This window comes from Antechinus flavipes, chromosome 3 (genome assembly GCF_016432865.1).
Source record: "Antechinus flavipes isolate AdamAnt ecotype Samford, QLD, Australia chromosome 3, AdamAnt_v2, whole genome shotgun sequence".
Classification (NCBI taxonomy): Eukaryota; Metazoa; Chordata; class Mammalia; order Dasyuromorphia; family Dasyuridae; genus Antechinus; species Antechinus flavipes.
Genome location: NC_067400.1, coordinates 495,507,104 through 495,528,867, shown reverse-complemented (window position 1 = coordinate 495,528,867; position 21,764 = coordinate 495,507,104). Strand labels below are relative to the sequence as shown.

The window sequence follows — 21,764 nt, the reverse complement described above, 5'->3', positions numbered from 1 at the left end:
TGTCCCTGTGGGCGATGAAGACACAGAGCAGTGGCCTTTCGCCCTGATGGAGGGAACCTCCACAAGAGACTGCTCACCTTGTGAATTAGGTATCAAGCATGCACACGCACACACACACACACACACACACACCACAGGAGGCAACTCCAAGGACGTCAGGATGTCAGTCAAGTTAGCTTTCAATTCAGAGCTCTGGACCTGTCATTTGAGTTCTGGAATGTCTTTATTAATAAACCTGCGACAAGACATCGGAAGCCTAGAATCTGCCCAAATGAGGTATCCACTAACGTTAAGTGTGAGGAAATTCCAAGGCACCAAGGAGGACAGGCTAGGGAAATAAAACTGCAGGCTGTCACAGAGGGGGTCATTACATTCTTCCCAGTCATCTTGATGCTGTGTTTTTATGCACAGCAAGTCCTTAGGAAACATGAACAGCGATATCGCTGTGCTACAAGTGACAGAGCCCATGGCTGCACTGGCAGCTAAGTGATGAGTACAGAGGCTTAAAAAACAGCAAAATCAAGAAACAAAAACCAATATAACTGGATTTTAAAATTCAAATGCTATCTATACCTAAAGAACCAAAATGGCTTTAAATACCACTAACTGTTAAAAACAACGAAGTGAGTTTAAGCATAAAGTATATATTTATACCACATAAACAAATGAAAAAGTATTACATAAGGAAAAATAATGTAACAGTATTGTACCTAACATACTGGCATGCTCTTACATCTAAAACAAAAATGTAACATTTGTACTATATATATATATTTGACAAGTGTTCATTTAATTCTCTAATATAAAACATTTAAAATGTGGAGAGTACTTTTTCAAGATACAGAAAAGTTTTGTTTAGATAGGCACACCCACTATTCTTATAAAAACATGCTTACAAAGTGAAATTCATCTGAGTACTCATTTCCAAGATGTGCAAAAACTATGTAGCTGTTAATCATAATGAAATTGTCTCCCCTTTTTGCATTGCTTAAGCTCCAACACTGATTGGTATGATTTTTTTTTGTATACTTAATTTACTGATATTTCCCAGTCTGCCTGCCAGAGTTCAGTACACAGTACAGACATTTAATGCTGAACATGTATTTAAGACCACTCAATTCTCTGATTAAAATATCATTGCTTTAATCAATCAAGCTTTCTTTAAAAAAGGTACTTATACTTTTATTTTTAAAAATCTACTTTATCAACATTTTCTTTTAAACGATCAGAAAAACCAAAGTAATTTGGACCATCAAGTGGACAAACAGCTTGGAAGAATTTTTCTGTTTGAAAAGAACATGAGTGTTAAAAAGTTGATAAATCTAAGGATGACAAAATTGGTTTAGTGTTAAAAACAATTCAAGAATACCCAGTTAAATGTCAGAACCCACCACAATGCTATCCCCATTCTCCCAATAAGAAAGTTTTAAGTGGTCTTAAAAAAACTATATAGGAAAAATAAAATACTAAAAGTAACATCATGGATGTGACTTGAGCTCCAGAAAGGAAAGAAGTATTGTTACTCACTCTAGCACACTAGATGTCGGACATAAGTTTACAGTGATGTGTGCTAAGAAGCTTACATTAAGGTATAAATTGGCAAATTAAAATAGATGGGAAATTATAAGATCTAAATACTCTTTCTTGTTTTATGATTTTAGATCAAATTATTTAATTGACTTTAAATTTTGGAATAATATTCTTTTAAATGACCAAGTGGCAAGACAGGATAGTCTTTATGGAAGAAAAGGAAAAAAAGAAAGAATCCTAAACTCTCTATCAAGGTCCCATTAATATTACAAGACCCCCAACTTTATGTGCTACTACTGAAGAGGAAACATTAATTTGTGACACTGGCAGAACAGAATTTTAGTTCTCTTTCAGAGTAGCTTTGATCTTCTGCACGTTAAAAAACAACAACATGCTGTACCATCTACATACTATATTGTGCATTCTAAGTAATATTCTATTGTTCTACAAGATCAACACACGTACACAGTGCATTTTCCCCATACTCAATTTCTCCACTGCTTTTTTGCGGAATAAAAATTCCTGAAGTCAACTACTCTGAACCATCAGCTTAGAAATCATTATATACAACACAGTAATTGAGTTTTTGGAGCACTGAGATTTTCTAACATAGAACTTCTTGCTTTCACTTTTGCACTCCTCTAAGTCCAAGAGCCAAACTACTCAGAATGCATAATTAGGAAAAAGTTATATATATATATATATGTATGTATATTTATCCTTTGAGCCAAGACTTTTCAAACCAAGCTTCAGCTAGGATTTTTTTTCTTAATGGCTAAATTATAAAAACCCTTGAAAATAAGGATTTATCATGGAAACATTGACAGACCCTTAATTATAGATGTGCTAGCTGGTATCTTTATAAATGATAAACAAAAAAATTACTTCATAGCTTATACTGAAGAGTTGATTCATTGCTCATTTTGTTTATTAAAAAAATACTCTTTGGAACTGTTATTACTTTTGCAGATGAGTCAGTCTAATATCTCTTCCTGTTAAAATAAAGATATAATCATCTCTCTATTGCCGTGCTCAATTCATCTATCAAAATGCACTGAATTAATTACCTGATCACCCTTTGCCAGTTAACACATAACCTTACAGTCTTCTACATTCTATATCGGGCAAATTTCCCTAATCATTGTGAAGTGGGGACCTTTTATAGTCCAACTTTTAAGACTTCCCCCAGAGCTCAGCTCTTTGTATATTGTAGGTGGGTTCAGCAAACAAACGTTTGCTGAATTAATTGCATGAGGCTTTCTTATTAGCTGTCTTCTAAGATGAGAATAAAGAAAACCTTTTAATAAAGTCTTTTACTATCAATATTATTTTCCTTACTGATTTTACTAAAAGTGAGGAGCCCATGTGGGTTGGAGCTTATTTGGATGTGTGGGAAGTTGGAGGGGACCATTCTTCTTGTTTTTCTCAAATTGATCAGATTGTATTAGTTTTGTGCCCACAGAGTGCAGGAGGCTGATGCAACATCTTTGTTTGGAACAATCCCGTCCCACCAGCTACATACCTTTGGACTGCCCCCAGATTTAAATTACACATTTTAATAATAGGCATGAAAAAATTAGCCACTGGTCATGTATTCTAAATGGATACATTCAAAACTACCTTTTAAAAAATAAACTGAAAAGTTAAAGGGAAAACATATAAAACTATATATTCAGCTATCAGCCTAACATAAACATATTGTAAGTATATATAATATATATGTATAAAAAGGGCGGACAAATCAAGATTTAAATAAGACTATGAAACCAGAATGTAGATTTCACCATAAAGAAAAACTACAATAACCCTCCCAAACTATAAACTACCATGTTCACTAATATGATAAATTGCCTCATTTCTGACAAACAAAAATTAAGCTAGAATATGTGGCAATAATTCATGTGTTTCTACAGAAACTGTCCCATGCCTTAAAGTAGAATCCAGGACATTATGTGACTTATGACAGAGCTAATAGTGGAAAATACTGAATATCCAACACAGTGCTCACTCTTGGTTTGAGCTGTATCCTCCTCCATGTCAGCGTTGAGTTCTTTTGATCAGATACATCGTTTTTGGCTTGTCAAACCAGTAAGTCATGTTTTTCCACTTGCCACAGGCAGCTGAAGAGACAACTACTAGAATAAACTACAAGCTGTGACATGTAGCATTTAACTCACAAGTCAGAGCACTTAGCTAAAATGATAGGTGAACACATAATTGGGCAAAAGGAATGGTATTCATCAGCCAAACGGGCTCATTTTCCCCAACCCCCAAAATGAACAGTAGTTGCAACAGCAATAGAAATAAAGATCAAAACCAAAGTTGTTGATTCTTCAGAGCCAACTGTAAAAGAGGTCAGCAATATATAACAGCAGCAATGGACAAGGAAGAGCAAAATATTGGGATGAAAGAATCTTGCTGGATGTTGGTTCAGCTCTAAGTAAGCCAAAAGTCTGCCACAGTGGCTTATTTGGAAAATTAAAACACAATTGTCTTTTTTCTTTAGATCCTTCACAGATGCAGAATTTAGTCTCCCTGAGGCTTCTATAACCATGTGAGAAAGCTCTCTTTATCTAGCTTGGTGGCAGCCAGAACAGATTCCATGTCATTAAGGATGTCAGAACTCAAAGCTTCTTGAAGACTTGGCATTAGTTCTTCTCCTTCTATATTCATCCCATCTCCTTCCAGCGTCCCAAGGTCCACGTTTGTCCCTGGAATGGCTTCAAGGTAGTCTGGGAAACGGTTTTGCTGTGAGGGTATGTTGCTTTGGCTGATACTGTCACCTATTTGGGACGACAACAACAAAGAGGTGGTTGAGTTGTACCAAAAAGGAAATTAATTATATTAAGACTATAAAGCTTATCAGACAACTTCAAACAAATACAGAAAGCAGTTCTGAACATCCAGTGTGGTGTTCCAAATTTGTTATTAGGTCATTAAAATATACCTTCTTTCCCAATGGAAGTTGTTTATTAAAACCAAAATCTATGAGTAATTTCTGGAGTTCATTACAGATTTTGTAAGTATTTATTCAATCAACAAATATTTATTGAGTGCCTAATATCTGCTAGGCACTAGCAGGAATAAGGGGCATAGGAAGAGGAAACAGAAAAACAATATGAATCCTCTAATGCTTTATAACACAGCAGGAGAGACGAGCCATTCATGTATAACATTCCAAGAACTAGTGTGGTTAAGTGTTAAAAATTAATGATAGAGAAAGAAAGTACTAAAAATTAGAAAAGGGAAAAAGATTAGACTAAAGGTAAGCTTTTCAGAAGGCAGAACCAAACTAGAACTCAAAACACTGCTTGGATCAGTGGAAACAAGAGGAAAGCGCATTTTATGTGCAGAAGATCAAGACGAGGAAAATCCTGATGATAGGACTAAGCAAACTTTAGAGACAAACCCCAGCCACCAACATTCACTTGGCAGAAATGACTTTTAGTTTTTCTCTTCATTGGTGTTTATGCTCTATCAGAGATGCTAATAAAAAATTAGTGACAGGCCTCCAGGTGATCTAGAGAAAGGTTTGCTCCATGCATCATACCAGGCACCAGCTATATAAAAACTAAAAGGAATGATCCAATAATTCATCTCCAGAAAAACAAGATACCTGAATGAGGATCTTTGTGTTTCCTGCTATAGCACAAAAAGGGATTCTCCCCAACCCCTTTTCTCCTTGATTATTTCTGCAATTGTTAACTCTTCTAAGAAACTGTTATCTCTGGGTCTTAGCTCCTCTAATCTATTTCACCAGATCCAAACACTCATATTTTGACCAACTGTTAGAGAAGTTGGAAGAAAGTCCTTGTAGAACTCATTATAGCTGATATCTATTTATAATTCTTTTTCCTTTCAAGAATGAGTTCAAGTCCCATCTTCTACAAGAGTTCTTCCTTCATTTTTCTAGTTATAAGTGCTGCTCCCCTGAAATGACAGTGTATTTCCCAGAGACAGGGATAATTTCAGATTATATATACCTGGAGTGTAGTACAATTATAGAACTGAGTAGAAACAAGACTACACCTATATATTTTAAGGTAGCACTAATGTATGACTTTTCTGGTCATCTTTTTTTCCCCACTAACCTGTATCCATTTCATCAACACTGTTCAGGAAGTCATCTGGGGTCCTGGGTACACTATAGCTGCTCATGCTCAGCCCACTGTCTGTACTCTCATCTCGGGAATGATAGGTGCCACTGTAAATAAGAAAGGTGCAATGTTAATGGGGATGTTTGAGAGGGGCTTTGAAACAGATACAAGCATCAACATCATTATTAAAGAAGATTAGGAAAAAAACTCTTGTTTAGCAGCTTTGGAAACGTGTATTCTTCAGACCCCAGACATAACTAATTGGGGAGGAGAAGGGTGGGAGAGTACAACAGACAAAGGATCCTAATCCAAGCTGCCAAGAAAATGAAAACCAAAACGTTCACACTCGCCTCCCTGCCTCCCAGTCTCTGGCCAAGTTTTGGGTTCAGGGGCAGTAAAATATTGTTATTATTTTTTAACATTTGTTTTTGCCATCCCAACTAGTCCTCACATACAAATCATGCAATTAAGTCTCCCAGACACACAACCAGGCCTTCATGAAGTACAATTTCTGCATACAAAGCTAATCTGAGAGGCTGAGCTATCACCCTCGTATCAGAGTCCTGATTTCCTCCCCAGGGTGGGGCCCAGACAAGAAGTCCAAAACATTGGGGTGCAGGTGGCAGGTGCGACAGGCCCGCACTAAACTTATGCTAAGCCCTCAAGAACTCTTATGCAGAGTTCAAGCCAAAGGGGAAAAAAAAATGAACCCTAAATAAAGAGCCATCATTCCTTCTGGAAAGAAATGAAAATAAATGAATCACTCAGATTACCTTAGGGGGAAACTGATAAGAAGCTGTATAGTTTAATCTCTTGTTGAAGTTAATGCACCTTTTGATTTTAAACAGAAAAGAGAAGCTTCAAAATATATATAAATAGATATGGAAACATTCCTCAATGACTATTCCTTTAAGTACAGATATAAGCAAAGAGAGTTTTCTTTAGGGTAAATTTAAAAGTATACTTTGAAAAAGTATGCAAAGGTACAGTAAACAAACAGAGAGGACCACTACTTCTATAAAAAGTGTTATTAAGTAAACAAGCAGCAACTAAGACCATTTTGCTGCCTGCAGAAGTTGAGTCTGAAGCAGCTTAATTGTCAATCTTAGATTGTGCTGTAAAAAAAGTATATGAAGCAATGACAAAGAATGCTGGAAGAAAACGGAACCCTTATCTTTCTCACATTCAGATGAATGAGCAGCCATTCAACTTACACACACACACACACACACACACACACACACACACACACACACTCTCTCTCTCTCTCTCTCTCTCTCTCTCTCTCTATCTTTCTTTCAAGAATCTTGCTTGAAGCACCACTTAGATGAAAACCACCGCTCTAAGATATTTTCTACAGCCATTCATTCAACTATCCTCATTTTTGAATCTTTTTTGTCCCCCTGTCTAAAGACAAAGGCCCTCAACAGATTTTCACAGCATTCACGTCCACAAACAGATCCAGTAAAAAAAAAAAAGACAAACGAACCCTTGAGCTTCACCTTATATAAAATGAAGCAATTTGGGCCAGTTTCTAAATATATATTTTGAAAAAAGGTTACTTCAACTCTCATTTAAAAATGCCCAGAATTCTTACACTTATAATTTAGAAAAAATAAAGTTCTTTGAACTTGATGTTATTTCCATAAAATTTTTCTTTCCTCCCTAGTTCTCTTATTTCTTTTTGATGCCATGGATTGAATATTACTTTTTTAAAAGAAAAATTCTTTATTTTGAAAATTTTAATTTGTTCTGTTAAAAAAACAAATAAACCAGCCATTTCTTGTTGCCAGGTATCAAGGTTGCAAACTTTGGGATCACCTTTGGCACTTCACACATATTCATCCCTCTCACTGTCCACTTTCAAACCAGGTATTTCTTCTCAATTTTACTTTTGCAACATCCATTTTTTTTCTGTGCTCTCCACTCACACCGCCAGGTTCTGGTTCTCACCTAATGATAAGTTTCCTGCTGCTCTCTCTGTAGTCAGCCTTTCTTTTCCTCCAATGAAGTCTTCAAACAGCTGCTAAAATACTGCTCTTAATGCACAGCTCTGAGCACAGTACTCTCAAGCTCAGAAAACCTTAAATCTCCCTACTGCCTACATAGAAAAATACAAATTCCTTAGCTTGTCATATGCTTTCTAATCTCACTCCAATACGGAGACCTTATTTGACAAGATTTCCTTTCACATTTTTGTACATTCAAATCAAACTGGATTATTAACTATTCCTCCCTTTCCCACCTCTGTGCATTCAAACAACCTATTCTGTAATGTACTCAAATATCATCAGTTACTCACAGAATAGCTGGCTCTATTTTCCTCCCTCTCTTAAACACACCCTAAATTCTTTTTAAAGCTTATACTTTAGCTCAACTGTCTCCTCAGAGAATATTCAAAGTAACTAGGAATTTATGGCACCATTTGACATATATAACTCAGGAAATTATCCAAACCAATCTTGATCTCTTATCACTTTATTATTTCCCACTCAAATTGATTAGTAACTTACTGAGTGCCCACGTCTTCCTCCCTTTGGCCCTTTTCCTCACTTAGAGCTTGGGCTGGTCCATTCAGGTAATCTATTTCTTTATTTAATATATACCCACAATTAGTATCAGAACTAATATTAAAATCCACATATCTCCTTGCTCTAATGCTTTACTATAATGTTTCTCTCTGAGGGTCTTTGCAGCTATAATCTAAATCCATGACTTCAGAACTTCTGGAATATAAACTGTTAAAGTCGAGCATATCCTGAAGATAAGACTCTTATAATGTCCCAATCTGGTGTTAGAGATATTCACTTAAGTAAAGGATTACATATATAGATTATTTTTATAGTTCCATAAATAATAAATTTCTTTCTACCTTTTATAATATCAAGAATATGGAAACAAATTTTGGTGGATAACACCTAAACTAGTTGATTTGGTTCTAGGAATAAATTCCTTTTTACATAAATTAAGTGGTTGTTCTGTTCTTATAAATAGTTGACAAAACTCTTATCTAGGGCTTAACTCTCTTACACCAACTATGATAGTACAAGATAGCTTTCAAAAGAATCTAAAATCCATAAAATCACACAAGCCAATTGTCATTTTAGAAATGAAGCTTCTTCGTTATACAACTAGCACCTTCTATTTATTTAAGATTATCTCATCCCAATAAAACTAGGATTCAAATTAGGAATACTTTCTTATGGTCAAAATATACTAAAGAAACTGACAAGGATGTAGACTTCTTTGGTACTATTTTATTTTTCCAAATATATTTAAAGACAGTTTTCAGCATTTGCCTTTGCAAAACCTTGTGTTTCAAATTTTTCTCCTCCCCAAGATAGTAAGCAATCTTGGGTATAGGTTAAACATGTACAATTCTTCTAAACATATTTACATATTCATCATGCTCTGTAAGAAAAATTAGATCTAAAGGAGAAAAAAAAAGCAAAAAAAAGCAAACAAACAATAATAGAAAGGTGAAAATACTATGCTTTGATCCATATTCAGTCTCCATAGTCCTCTCTCTTTGGATATGGATGGCACTTTTCATCTATTCGTCTATTGGAATTGACTTGAATCACTTCATTATTGAAAAGAGCCAAGTTAGGCAGGATATTACATTGGAAGTGGTGGGTTTGACTTTCCCTTGTTTAAATTTGAGGAGGAAAAAAAAATGTGCACACACACACACAGAAAATATTACATACACAGAAACATGTAAATTTCACATCTATGACAAATGACATAGGAAAATAACTGTTTTATATATCACTACATATAAATTTAATATATAAATGACAATTCAACAAAATTCACTAATGAGAATGGCAGGAACGGATAATACGATTGTACTGAAATTTCTCTGAATAATTTTAGACAATTTATGTTTTTTCATTTAGTGTTAAGAGCTGATAGAACTCCACATTTTTCTTAGGAAAGCAAAACTAGTCTCTAAACATTTTTTAAAAACCTTTGGGGTCATTTAAACTTATTTATAAGAAAAATTACAACTATAAGGACCAGATTATATGATCATGTGCCAGAAATATTTCCTTAAGACCAAACAGCGATCTGAAACTCCACAGATGTTTTTAAACCTGGAAGGGTGAATTGATTCTAGTAAATCTTGATTTAAAATGCCCTTCAAGGCAAAGAATAGGACTTGTTTCAGCTTGCAGTCTAATTCCAAAAGAGTACAACTTAGCAGCACTTACGTAATCTCTGTCCCAAACACTAGATTTGTGGTAACTAAGCAAAAAAAAAAAAAAAAAATCCTTAAGCTAAGGGATTTCCAAGTCCTGCCATTAGTCTTAATGCATTTTGAAAAAAAGCAGATTCTTACATATTCTCTTCTTGAACTACAATCCTTAGAGAATATGATCCTGTCTAGAGTTAATGCAATGCAAGCTGAAAGGTTGTACATCTCTGCAAAAAAAAAAAAAAACAAAAAAACCCACCAGCAATTGAATCTCAAAATCCAGCCCTACCTATGTCTTGGATACAGCTCATTTGATCACTTAGAAAGACATTCACATGTTCTTTCATGATTCTGTAATTTTAAATAACTGTTAGTCAACAGATTAGGCACAGCAAACATGTTCTAACCCTGAATAAAAATCCATTCTGCAAGTCTGAACAGTTTACTTCCTCTCACAGGAGACAGCTTTTAATCCTCAGCTTCTAGTGGACTTGCCATTTATGGAGCGATTCATTTACAGCTGTGGCTTTTGGCACACACACACACATGTTCAAAATAGACTGTTACAAGGACTAAGCAGAAAGATGTTAAAACCATGATCTTTTCCTAATTTTTGCTAGTGGTTACTCCTACAAACCTGTTGAGAAAGGGATCAGAACTATTTGTAGTCATTGTTCTCAGTTCCTGATTCATTCCAGGAGAGGATACTGGATTCTGAGTTCCACCATCTTGTTCCATAGTTGGTAATTGGCTCCGCAGAGCTATTTCCTACAGAAGCAAGAACAAAACACCAGTCCATTGATCAACAAATACATGATTTACAAGAAAGATTAAAAAGCAAATCCCACTCTCTGAGCCCACACATAACCCCACCCTCCATTAGAATCAAGGTATAAGGACAAATATGTACATACACTTGACCCATACTTAATAATTAAAAATAGAAGTGGACTATTCCAACTAAAAAAGAACCAATTTCTTTAAATGAAGAGCTTTAATTTAAATGAAATAAATGTTTACACTGTAATCTTGAAAACAAGGCCTTTGCTATTTTTCATTGTGGTATATTTATTTTAGTAAAATGTAAGCTTCTTAAGGGCAGGGATGATTTTATTTCAATTTTTGCATTCCCAGAACCTATTATAATGTTTGTTATACCTTAATGATTGAATCAATTAAAATTTGTTGAAATAAAATGAAAGTTTATCTAACACATTCATATTTTATTTCTGATATCTTACCATGTAGTTTATTACACACACATGCAATTGGGATTCTCTTTACCTAAGCAGACCAAATTCTTAAATGGGCTAAAAGACACTGTAGGGTAGCAAATAGAGCGCTGGCCTTGGAGCAATAATCAAATTCTACATTAGCTATCTAATTCTCAGCAAATCTTTAATTTAATGTCTTATTAAATCTTAAAGATTCAAGAACAATAACAGCAATATCTAATATTTATATTAATAATTTCTTGTTTGATCATCATAACAATCCTTTAAGTATGCATTATTTTCCTCATTTCATGGATGATGAAACTGAGGCAAACAGGATTTAAATGATTTGATCAGTCATACAGCTACTAATCATCTAAGGTTGAATTTGAATTCAGTTCTTCCTGACTCAAGGTCAGCATTCTATCCACTGAGCTGCTGCCTACCTGCCATTTCAAAATAGGAAATGATTTTTAAAATTAACCGTTCATTTTACTTCCCAGTTATCTGTTGAGTTTTAAAATGTTTTTGTGTTTCTTTATATGGCAATAAAAAAAAAAATGAAAACACAAAGCATATTTTTCCCTGAACAGTAAAGAGTGAACAAAAACCACTAATTAACATTCAATTTATTCTGCCCTTCCTGAATTTGAAACAAATTCTTCTTTTGGCATTTGGAGACATAGCAAAAAAAATACTGCAGTGGTGATAAGATTAAGGTTTTAATTTCAGTATGACCACCATCAGAAACATGTGAAAAGTGATTTATATCCTCTTAAGGCTTTGATTTTCTCATCTATAAAACAAGGAGGTAACATTAGTAAACTTCAAATCTCCTACCAATTTTAGACAGTTTGTGATCTTTGCTTAATTTGTCTTCCACCAGAGATAGGGAGATACCTCATGCTTTTTAAGAGAGAAAAAAATACTGCACCTGAATTTCACAAGTTGAGAAGCTTAAAATATTTATTTGACACAATATATTTAGAGACAGCGAAACAATCATCGATTCATTACTATTTACTAATTTGGCCTCTTAAAAATAAAACAAAACTATTCTACTTGATCAAGCAAATCAAAAAGGGATTTTATCTACAAGTTGGACGCTGTTTTTAACTAGGAGGTCTCATGTTTCCTGTGCAACAAAGGCAATTATATTGCTAAAACATTCCCTTCCCCATCCCCCAGTTTTGAAAATCTGAAATAAACACTTAAAAAGTTTAATGAAAAAAACTATAATTTTTTTCCCCTTAAAATACATATGTTAAAAAGAAGTGAATGTAACATAGCACTGCATGATTTGAAGAGGACTTTGTATTCCAAGTTCTCATCTGTAAAAATGGAGAATTGGATTGAATAACCTAATCTCCAAGGTCACCCCTAGTTATGGAATTCTGCAATGGTTGGGGATTTGCACTGAAGATGTAACCTGACATCTTGACAGTGCTTTGAGGTTTTCACACATGTTATCATTTGATCTCCACCAATGAGATATGCCTGTAGGGTAAACAGGTAGCATTATCTCCACGATATAAGTTATATGACTGGGGAGTCAGGGTAGTGGAATAATAGGAAGTATAATAAGCTCCCTCTTTCTCACATTTCTTCCAACAGATTTAGAAAATGCCCCAGACCGAATCCTGATTGGGAAATCACAGTGAGTCATTTTCTTAGGGCAGGTCAGCGTAATAAGACTGACGAAAAAGTATGTGGACACTCTGGACTATCTCCACAGAGCATTCCAGTTCAGGGAGAGGCACGAAGAGGTCCCCAAAGCAATGTCCTAAGGTTGCAAATAGTGTAGTAACAGGTTCCATCTGGCAGCTCTATCAAGCACTTCTCAGTTCTGGGTCAAAGATTCAGGGTGCACTAAGGAGAGAACTAGGATCAAGAATGAGCACAGGCTGTGAAGTGAGCAAAGAAAAAGTTGGGCAGCTGTGTAACCTGGACCCCAAGAGCTGAGTGAAATCATGGTTCTAGCTTCTAGTTCCTTCTAAATCCTGCAGAGGAATAATAAGTGCAGGAAGCCTACAGGTCCATCATTCTAAACCGGCAGAGTTTTACTGGTAGCTAGCTAATAGCGGCCGAGTCCATCAGTATACTGAAATTCCAAATGGGTCTGTTACTTTAAAAAATGCCCAAATCTCAGATTAGGAACTCGAGGGAACTCAAACCAGGAGTGAAATGATCAGATTTTATCAGAACACTTTGGCAGCACTGAAAGTTTATAACTCTCGAGGTCCTAGAATATCAATATTCAATGTCCTACGAAAGCAGCAGCAGAATCAACTAAGATATTTCTTCCATGAGTGGACAGAGCCTGGTTCTAACAAAATCTAAAGTCAAAAGTAAGCTGGAAATGTGAGCAATTAAATAAAAAAATTTCAATCATAAAAAAACTATTATGTTCACAGGGACACTCAAGACCCAAAGAAAAAAAAGATAATGACTCCAATAAGACAACAAGAAATAGATATTTTAAATCCCCCTACCCCAAAGTATAAAGTATCTCAAAGCCAAAATAAGTGATTTGGGAAAAAAATTGAGAGATAAATTTAAGCCTCATTGGACTACTAGAGAGTCATGACAAAAACAGCAACAAAAAAAAACTAAAACCCACTCAGACATCATATTTTAAGAGATCATAAAATTGCCCATATCTCTTAAGAATCAAATGATAGAGTGGAAATAGAATGACTCTACCAGCTACCTCCTGAAAAGCACCCCAAAACAAAAATTCTCAAACACATCATATTCAAAATCTAGAACCCCAGGTCAAAGAAAAAATATGTAAACTTTCAGAAAGAATTCAAGTACTCAAAAGTTACAATCAGGATCATGCACAATTTAACAACCAACACTTTTAAGAAAGGAAGAATTTGGAATACAATATTTCAGAAGGCAAATGTTTATAAACCAAGAATAACTTGCTCAGCAAAACTGAGTCCAATACTGTGGGGTGGGTGGGAATGTATCTTTTATGAAATAGAGGACATCTAAATACTCCTGATGGAATGATCAAAGGTATGTAGAAATCTTCAAGTATAAACACAGTAATCAAGAAAGAATGCAAATGGGGCAAATATGAATGAAAAAACTTAAGGCACTAAGTAAGGACAAACTGCATTTGAGATTACATATGCTTCTGTTATTTTCTGATAGCTTCTAAAGAAAAGGGAGAGTAAAAAGAATACATTGGGGGAGGGATGCAGGAAAATAAAGAAAAATTATCTCATATAATTGGGGTATGCAAGTAGAAGTCTACAGAAACAGGGCAAAAGGGATATGGAGGGCTTTTGACTCTTAAACCATACTCTCATCTGAATTAATAAGGAATAATACACAACTGGATATAGAAGATAAATTCACTTAACAAAGATAGAAGGGAAAGGGGAGTGAAAGAAAGAATAAGGAGAACAGATTAAAGAAGGGATTAATCCTAAGCAAACTCTAACAAAGGATGCATAAAATACTTATAGCTCTCTTTTTTGGTGACAAAGAACTGGAAATTGAGGGGATGCCTATGAATTGGAGAATGACTAAACAAATTATGGTAAATATATGTTTTGGAATATTATTGTGCTGTTAGAAATGATGAAGGGATTAGATTTAGAGAAACCTGGTAAGACTTGGATGAACTGATACAGTTATCAGTGGAACCAGAAGAAATATTTATATAACAATATTGTAAAGATTCTGATCAATGTCAAGAACAACCATGATTTCAAAAAATTTATGATGCTATCTACCTCCCAAAAGAGAGATGAAAAAATGACTTAAAAGACACATTTTCTTGGATATGGCCAATGTAGAAATTTGTTTTGCTCAGTATATTTGCAAAAGGTTTTTTTTGTTGTTGTTGTTGGAGGGTTGTTTTTTTTTAATCACTTGGAAATCCAGTGGTAAAACGAAAAAGTATTTTTACTGATTGAAAATTAAATAAAATTTAATTTAAAAAGTTAAACGATTTTTACTCAATAAGAGTAGGCTAAAAATGCAGCTTCTTCCAGGAAGACTTAGTTTTAGTAATAAAGCTGAGCTAATTACTAGGGAACAGGAGACTTTTATAACAAAAAAGGGCCAGAGATAAGCACCTTGACAATGGCTAAAACATTTTTAAAAAATCCTCATGTAAGAATTCTAGCACTAGTAAAAAGACTTTTACTCTATTGTCAAACACCTCCCTGACTGGTCTATATCATGAGCATCAATGCATCATGTTCACACAAAGCATGCTCTCTTAAAAAGTATACCAAGGCACTATGGCTTAGTGAACAGTGTGGGATCTGGACTCAAGAAAAGTGGGATTCAAAACTGTCTTCAATACTTCTTTTAGCCTTTTGCTTTTCTTATCTGTGTGGGGTAATAATCATACCCATAGGAGCAGCTAGGCAATACAGTGGATAGGGGCATTGGAATGATGCCAGGAAGAGTTGAGTTCAAATGAAGCCTCAGACACTTAATAGATGTCTGATTTTTAGGCTTTTGAACACTTCCAAGACCTAGCTACCACCATAAACGTAAGTTGTGAGTAAAGAGATCTTTTACTACCTTAAATGTTTCTCAGATTAGTCCAGTTTTATGAGTAAAATGGGAAAAACCTCCTCATTTTTGTATCATTACATAAGAAGAGGCTAAAAATATGCACTTTATGCATGAAAAGGCAAAACTATTTGGCCTCTAAGATACAAAAACAGAGGCATGATTAAGTTTTGGCTTACATTCCTATTAACTTGCTTGTTTCTCTATTTTTGAAAGTATGTCAAACTATTTATTCTGACTACCTTTGGGAAAACGGAAGCTTAAAATAGTATTTTTAGCTCAGTATTCTAATTTAGGGCACTATATGTACAGAGTAAGTCACTAGAATATCTTAGAAAAAGTTGCAATTTCAACATGAATCAGTTTTTGTAGTTTATCTAGTTATATCCCAAGACTTAATAGTTATACTTGATCTGAACAATTAAAAATCACATTTAAAATGTGTTTTTTTCCCCAAGTACAAAGGCTCACAAGAGTCATCTTGCCTTATTACACTGAAGCTTAATTGAATATCTTTCTCACATATGAACGTCACCTTTTTTCTCTTGGCAAAAAGCCCATAAAGCAGCTGCCTATGACACTTTTCCAGCACTAACTTTCAACAACATTAGTCTAAACCATTATTGTTCTCTGTTTGGTTGGATTCTCATTTATAATGCTCAGTCAGGAATGCAAAGAATTATGAGCTTACTTACTATGCAAACTCAAGATCTAACTAGTCTTACCTGGAAGAGGGAGAATAAATCAGGTGACCTCTTTGTTTTCTTAATCTATTACTCTACATTTCATCCAAACCCTTCTAGTCTTCCTTTTTCTTAGGTGGCAATTAACACATACATATACAATATTGATAATTAAAGCATGAAATGACATGCTTTAACAAATTGGTTCTACATAAGGCTTGCCATTTTAAGAATATTTATTTAAACATTTCTTTACTTTTGCTACTTAAAACATATATTGAAATTATTTTTCTTCTCAGTTTTTGACATTGTAAAATACAATGTATTTACATGAATATGATAGCAGATAGATACCTCAAGTGACAGAAGCTAAGATTTGGGAATCCCTAAATGATTTTGAATACACCAGACATTTTTATAACACTACTCTTTTCTAGCAGCATGATGTGGAAAAGTTTGTACCCATTTTTGGATGAAACATGACAAATGTAAATGACTTATTCTAGAAAATTTAGTTCGGTCAACCAAACCCTGCAATTTAGGGCCACTAACTCTAAAAATACATCTTTTATAAATAGTTTTTCTGATAAGCTTCTGTTGACAATTTAAAAAATAGACAATGCCATTTCTTCTAACTGCTTAGGTCTGGCCTCAGACTGGCCTATTTCTTCATTACAGTTCTAATAATCATCAGTTGTGTAACATTTGATCAGGCTCTAAAGTTACCAAAATATTTAGCTAAATATGCAGAATGAATCAGAAATGAACTTTTTTGAAATCAGCTAAGCCTACCATTTCAAATCAACTTTTGAACACTCTGTGATTCTGATACAAAGACCTTTCTTTCGCCTAGGAACTAATTATGAACACTATATTCAAGTTGAAGCTTCCAGAGCATTCAACCATTTATCTTTTTATTATTTTCTTTAATTTCTTCTTTTAAAACAGAAAATAAATTGCTTTGACATTTGCTCAAGTTAAAGTGATTATTGTTGCGTGTTCTTAAAACAAATGTTTCTTTAATAAAAAGCTTATGGGAATACAAAGAAGCATTTACAGAAATTGTGGGGCATCATGGGTAGTCTTCTAAGTCAAAAAGCCACAAGAAGATTTCTTACAGAGGAATCTGAGGTGTATATATACGAAAAGGTAAAAGAGACCCAACACTTGAGATCAATAAACAGAAGCTATAGCATCAGAAACCATGACTTTCTCTGGGATACAAAATTCCCCTGTGTACACATCACTAGATCACCAAAAATGAAATTTCAAAATGTTTTGGTCCTTGAAAAAAACATTCAAAGAAATACCACTTTTCAGTTAAGATGTGGAATTTTAAAAAGCAGAAGACAAGTTAGGGGGGAAAAATTCAAATGGATTCTGCCAGATTCTTAGCCATTGTTAACATGAAATACACTGAAAGATGTTTACAAGGCCAAATTCTTCTGCTAGTTGCAAATTCAAAACAAAAAACAAAAAAAAATAAAAATAAAAATAAGATTTGGTGCCAGTAATGCAATGTTTTCATATTGTTTTGAATAGTAGTATCATTTTGCTTTGTTTAACTTCCAATCACGGACATTTCCATTCCTCTAACATGGAGACTAATGGTGTAGCACAAAATCTGTCCCGACACTAATATTAAGGTTTTCATCACATATTAAACCAATAAAGGACTGAATTTAACTTAGATTTATTACTCCCAATAAGGACCTCAGCCATACAATTTCACAAGCCACAGAATATTTATAGCGGCAGTTCCCATGAAAGCTGAAATAGTTACTTTGCTCTGAAGACAAATTAAATCCTATTTAACATTTGGTTTACCTTCAGGTTGCCCTTCCTACTTCACTTACACTGGGGCCTCAGAATTAGGTCTCAATTTTTTTTTTAACCACCTGCAACTATACGTACTTAGAGTAGCTGTAATCTCCAAGGCAGACAGGAAGATTTTAATGAGACTTCTCAGAGATTAGTCTTGAGCTGGGTTAAAAATGGAAATGAAAGATTTGTATGGATAGAGAAGAGGAGGAAGGGTACTCTATGAGAACATATGAGGGAGGGCAAGGACATCTGCCCAACTAGAACAAAAGGCTAAATTTGGGGGAGCTGTTAAATATGACACAAGGTGGTAAGAACAGCTGATGGAGAACCTTGAATATCAAGGGGAGGAATTTGGATTTTTGATCCAGTGAAACATTATACATTCTAAAACAGACAAGAGAAGGGAGTGGAGGTAGAGAAAAATTCTTAATTAAGCTCTTTGTAAAAATTAAACTTGAAACACCTTTTGTTAATCTTAAAAAGACATATCTTTCCCATAATTAACAACTACTTAAATTTGTATGGCCTTTTCCATTTTTACAAAGCTTTGTTCTTCCAAGGAGCCTGTAAGGTAAATATTACAAGTATTATTTCCATTTAACAGATGAATAAACTTACATAACCAAAATAGCCAGACATATTTAAAAATACACATATCTCAAACATCACATACTTATCTTAATACAAAATTACAATGAAAATTTTTCTAATCTAAAAAGATTTTCAGAACATGAGAGTTCCAGAAAAGCCACAGTGACAAATATTTTAAGTGAGCAACATAATTTTTAAATGGTAGAGACAAGTTAGTCAAGAATCTACTAGCAAAAGTCAAGGAGGGACACAATAGAACAAATCTTTAAATCAGCAGTTTTCAATATTTGTGGTATTTTATTATCATCATCCTCTCTTCAAAACTCATATAAAATAAAGGTTTGACTGTAAATAATAAAAATTTCTTTTCATGTGTATTTTGTGAAACCCACCTCAGTACTTTATATTTGTACCTCAAATCAAACTTATTCATGTACTTTTCTTTACAATATTGTGAAAAGTCAAATAAAGTGTTTTTCTGACATAATTCCTATTTCTCACCCTGAGATCAAAATTCCCTCTTTGAAATAGCAAATGCTGCTGCCAAGAGAGCCTCCTTTCCACAGAATACACTTGGTCCTCAATGGATAGACAAAGGTTCTATGGGATCATAGGTGAGTACTTTTGAGAGTCATCTAATCCAACTGCTTCATTTTTCAAAGAAACCTAAAATCCAGGAAATTGAGCAACCTGTCCTAAATCATACAGGTAATAATATACCCAGCATTCAAATCTGGGTTCTTTATCTCCCTTCTAGTAAGCTTTCCACTAGGGTTAGTTTATTGTCAATTGACTTATCAGCTGTCTTTATGTTTAACTTTTCCCTTTTCTCCATTTTCTTATTTCTATGTCCCCTTGTGCTTGGCTTTTAGTCCATCAATCTTATAATTAAACTAGTATGGCAGTTACTTGGTCCTGCTTTCCTCCTGGCCCAACAATACTTTGATCAAAAAACTGCAAAACAAGCATTTCATATAGGAAATCAGGTTCAGTTGTTAAGGGAAAAAAATACTAGAACATCTAGGAATGATTAACACTTGCAGTGACTGTTCTTTACCTGTCACTGTATTTTTAGTAAATATTGGTAAATAATTCAAAGATTAAAGAAGTTTATTAAAAGTTACAATAGTTCAAAAAGAGAACAAATATCAAGTAATCTCTGCTCCAGCTTGCTTAAGAGGCTATTAAGGTGAAAGGAAAAATTTGTAAGTCAATAGTAAAGTTACATCAACCGTAACTTTATTTTTCTTAAAGTGACTACCTACATAATCTTAGTGATCTCAAAAAATCTGCAACAACATTCAGATGCTTCCCAAATAAATAGAAACCTTTTAGCTGGATAACCAAGATTCTCTACAATTTGACTCCAGCTAATCTTTCTGGCTTTTTGTTCATTTGGGCACGCCATCATCCATACCTAGCATAAATTCTCACTCTTCTCCTTCCCTTCTCTTGAAATCTCTTCTTCACAGCCCAGATGAAAGGCTTCTGACTCCCCTCTCCCAAATTAAAGTGAAATTTCTCTCCTCAATCTTCTGATGTTTCTACATCTGACTCTTCCTTCTAGTTTAAATTTTAATTATTTGTGTTTGCATTGGTTCCCTCACTCATCATTTGAAAAAATCTGAGAGCAGAGAGACTGTCAAATTTCTCCTTACATTTCTAGTGCCTAGGGCAGTCAAGGAAGTCACTCATGACCTAGATCTTGAAGAAGGAGGAGTTTAATAAGTAGTATATGGAGGCCATGTGTTCAAGCTACAAGATGAAATTGTGAACTATGTGACAAGCAAGCTGTGTTGAATCTTAAATATCAAGTCAAGGATTTGGAACACAAGGTTTTGCAAGGGTGAATGTTGAAAATTATCTATGCATATGTTTTGAAAATAAAAAGCTTTAATAAAAAAAAAGTATCAATTATAAACGACCAACTTATCAATTATAAACGTAAAATCACGTAAAACATATTTGTGTATTAGCCATGTTGCAAAAAGGAAAGCAGAAAAAATAAGGTAAAACTTGGAAAACAAAACACAATATGATGGGTTGATAGACTAAAGATAAGAAGGACAGCTAGGAAGCTTCTTAAATATCTTTTGTCCAGACTTGTTTGACAAAATTATGTCTTAAAATAAAGCAAAATATCTAGGATAACAAAGGAAATTGATTTTTATCGAAATATTCTCAAAATATAAAAACAAAAAACAAGTCCACAGATTTCAACTTAAGAACCCATGATGTAAGTTACAGGTAATTTGAATCTGAACATCATATAATATAGTAAAGAGATAAAGCTTACAAAATGTTTCAGAAGTTTCAAAAGTCTAGATCACTGGAAAAATATTAAATACCATTAACAAAAATAGAGAAATTGGGAGAATGAGCAGACTTTGGGAGAATGACGATGCTGGGGAGTTCAATTTTAGACACAAGGAGTCTGAACAATTAGAACATCCATCTCCCAATTCTCCTTTCTCCTTAAGTATTTTTTCTGGCTTTTCATACTCTTCCCAAGTACTTACTATGGCCATCTACCACAAAAGTCTTTCCTTGAGCTCTTGTTTCCATGGCAACCACCAAAGCTTCCAATTGCCACCTTTGCAATACACTTAACCCGGATTTCTTTCTATTGAGATACAAGACCAGCCTCTCCCGCTCAACTTCAGTCTCGATAGGTCCCAAAGTGAATTCATTATCTTATTATTGAGCATATAGTTGGTTGTTGAATATAAGTAAATTTCTTCCTTGATATACTTTTACTTCTGACTACCCTGTTTCTGTCAAGGGTACCATTTTTTACTTTTTCTTCTCCCTTACTTTCTTATCTAACCTGACAGTTATAGATACCCATTACCAAGATCTGACAATTCCATCAACTCTTGCTTTAGGAGTTAAAAGATTTGCCTATAGTTATAGCTATTTCAAAAACAGGTCTTGGAACTCAGGTCTTCCTGAATCTAAACTCAGCCATCTACTATATTCTGTTGCTTCTAATAATGGTTGGACTTATGATTTCATTTGAATAGAGAATTCACATTGAAAAAATTCCTAACAATGTAGACCTGAATCTGTTTTGAAATTAAGA

General features: G+C 34.3%; 1 protein-coding gene across 9 annotated transcripts in view; it reads right to left on the bottom strand.

Annotated features, from left to right (window-relative positions):
- Positions 1–204: 204 nt before the first annotated feature.
- YAP1 (Yes1 associated transcriptional regulator) overlaps positions 205–21,764 on the bottom strand; it is a 151,335-nt gene continuing 129,775 nt past the window's right edge. For all 9 annotated transcript variants that reach the window (XM_051986868.1, XM_051986871.1, XM_051986873.1 and 6 more), the window contains 3 exons: positions 10,466–10,596; positions 5,622–5,734; positions 205–4,313 (listed from right to left, as the gene is read on the bottom strand). In XM_051986868.1, the coding sequence (XP_051842828.1) occupies positions 4,075–4,313; positions 5,622–5,734; positions 10,466–10,596 (483 nt within the window). In that variant the 3' untranslated portion in view covers positions 205–4,074. The remainder of the gene's footprint in view (positions 4,314–5,621; positions 5,735–10,465; positions 10,597–21,764) is intronic.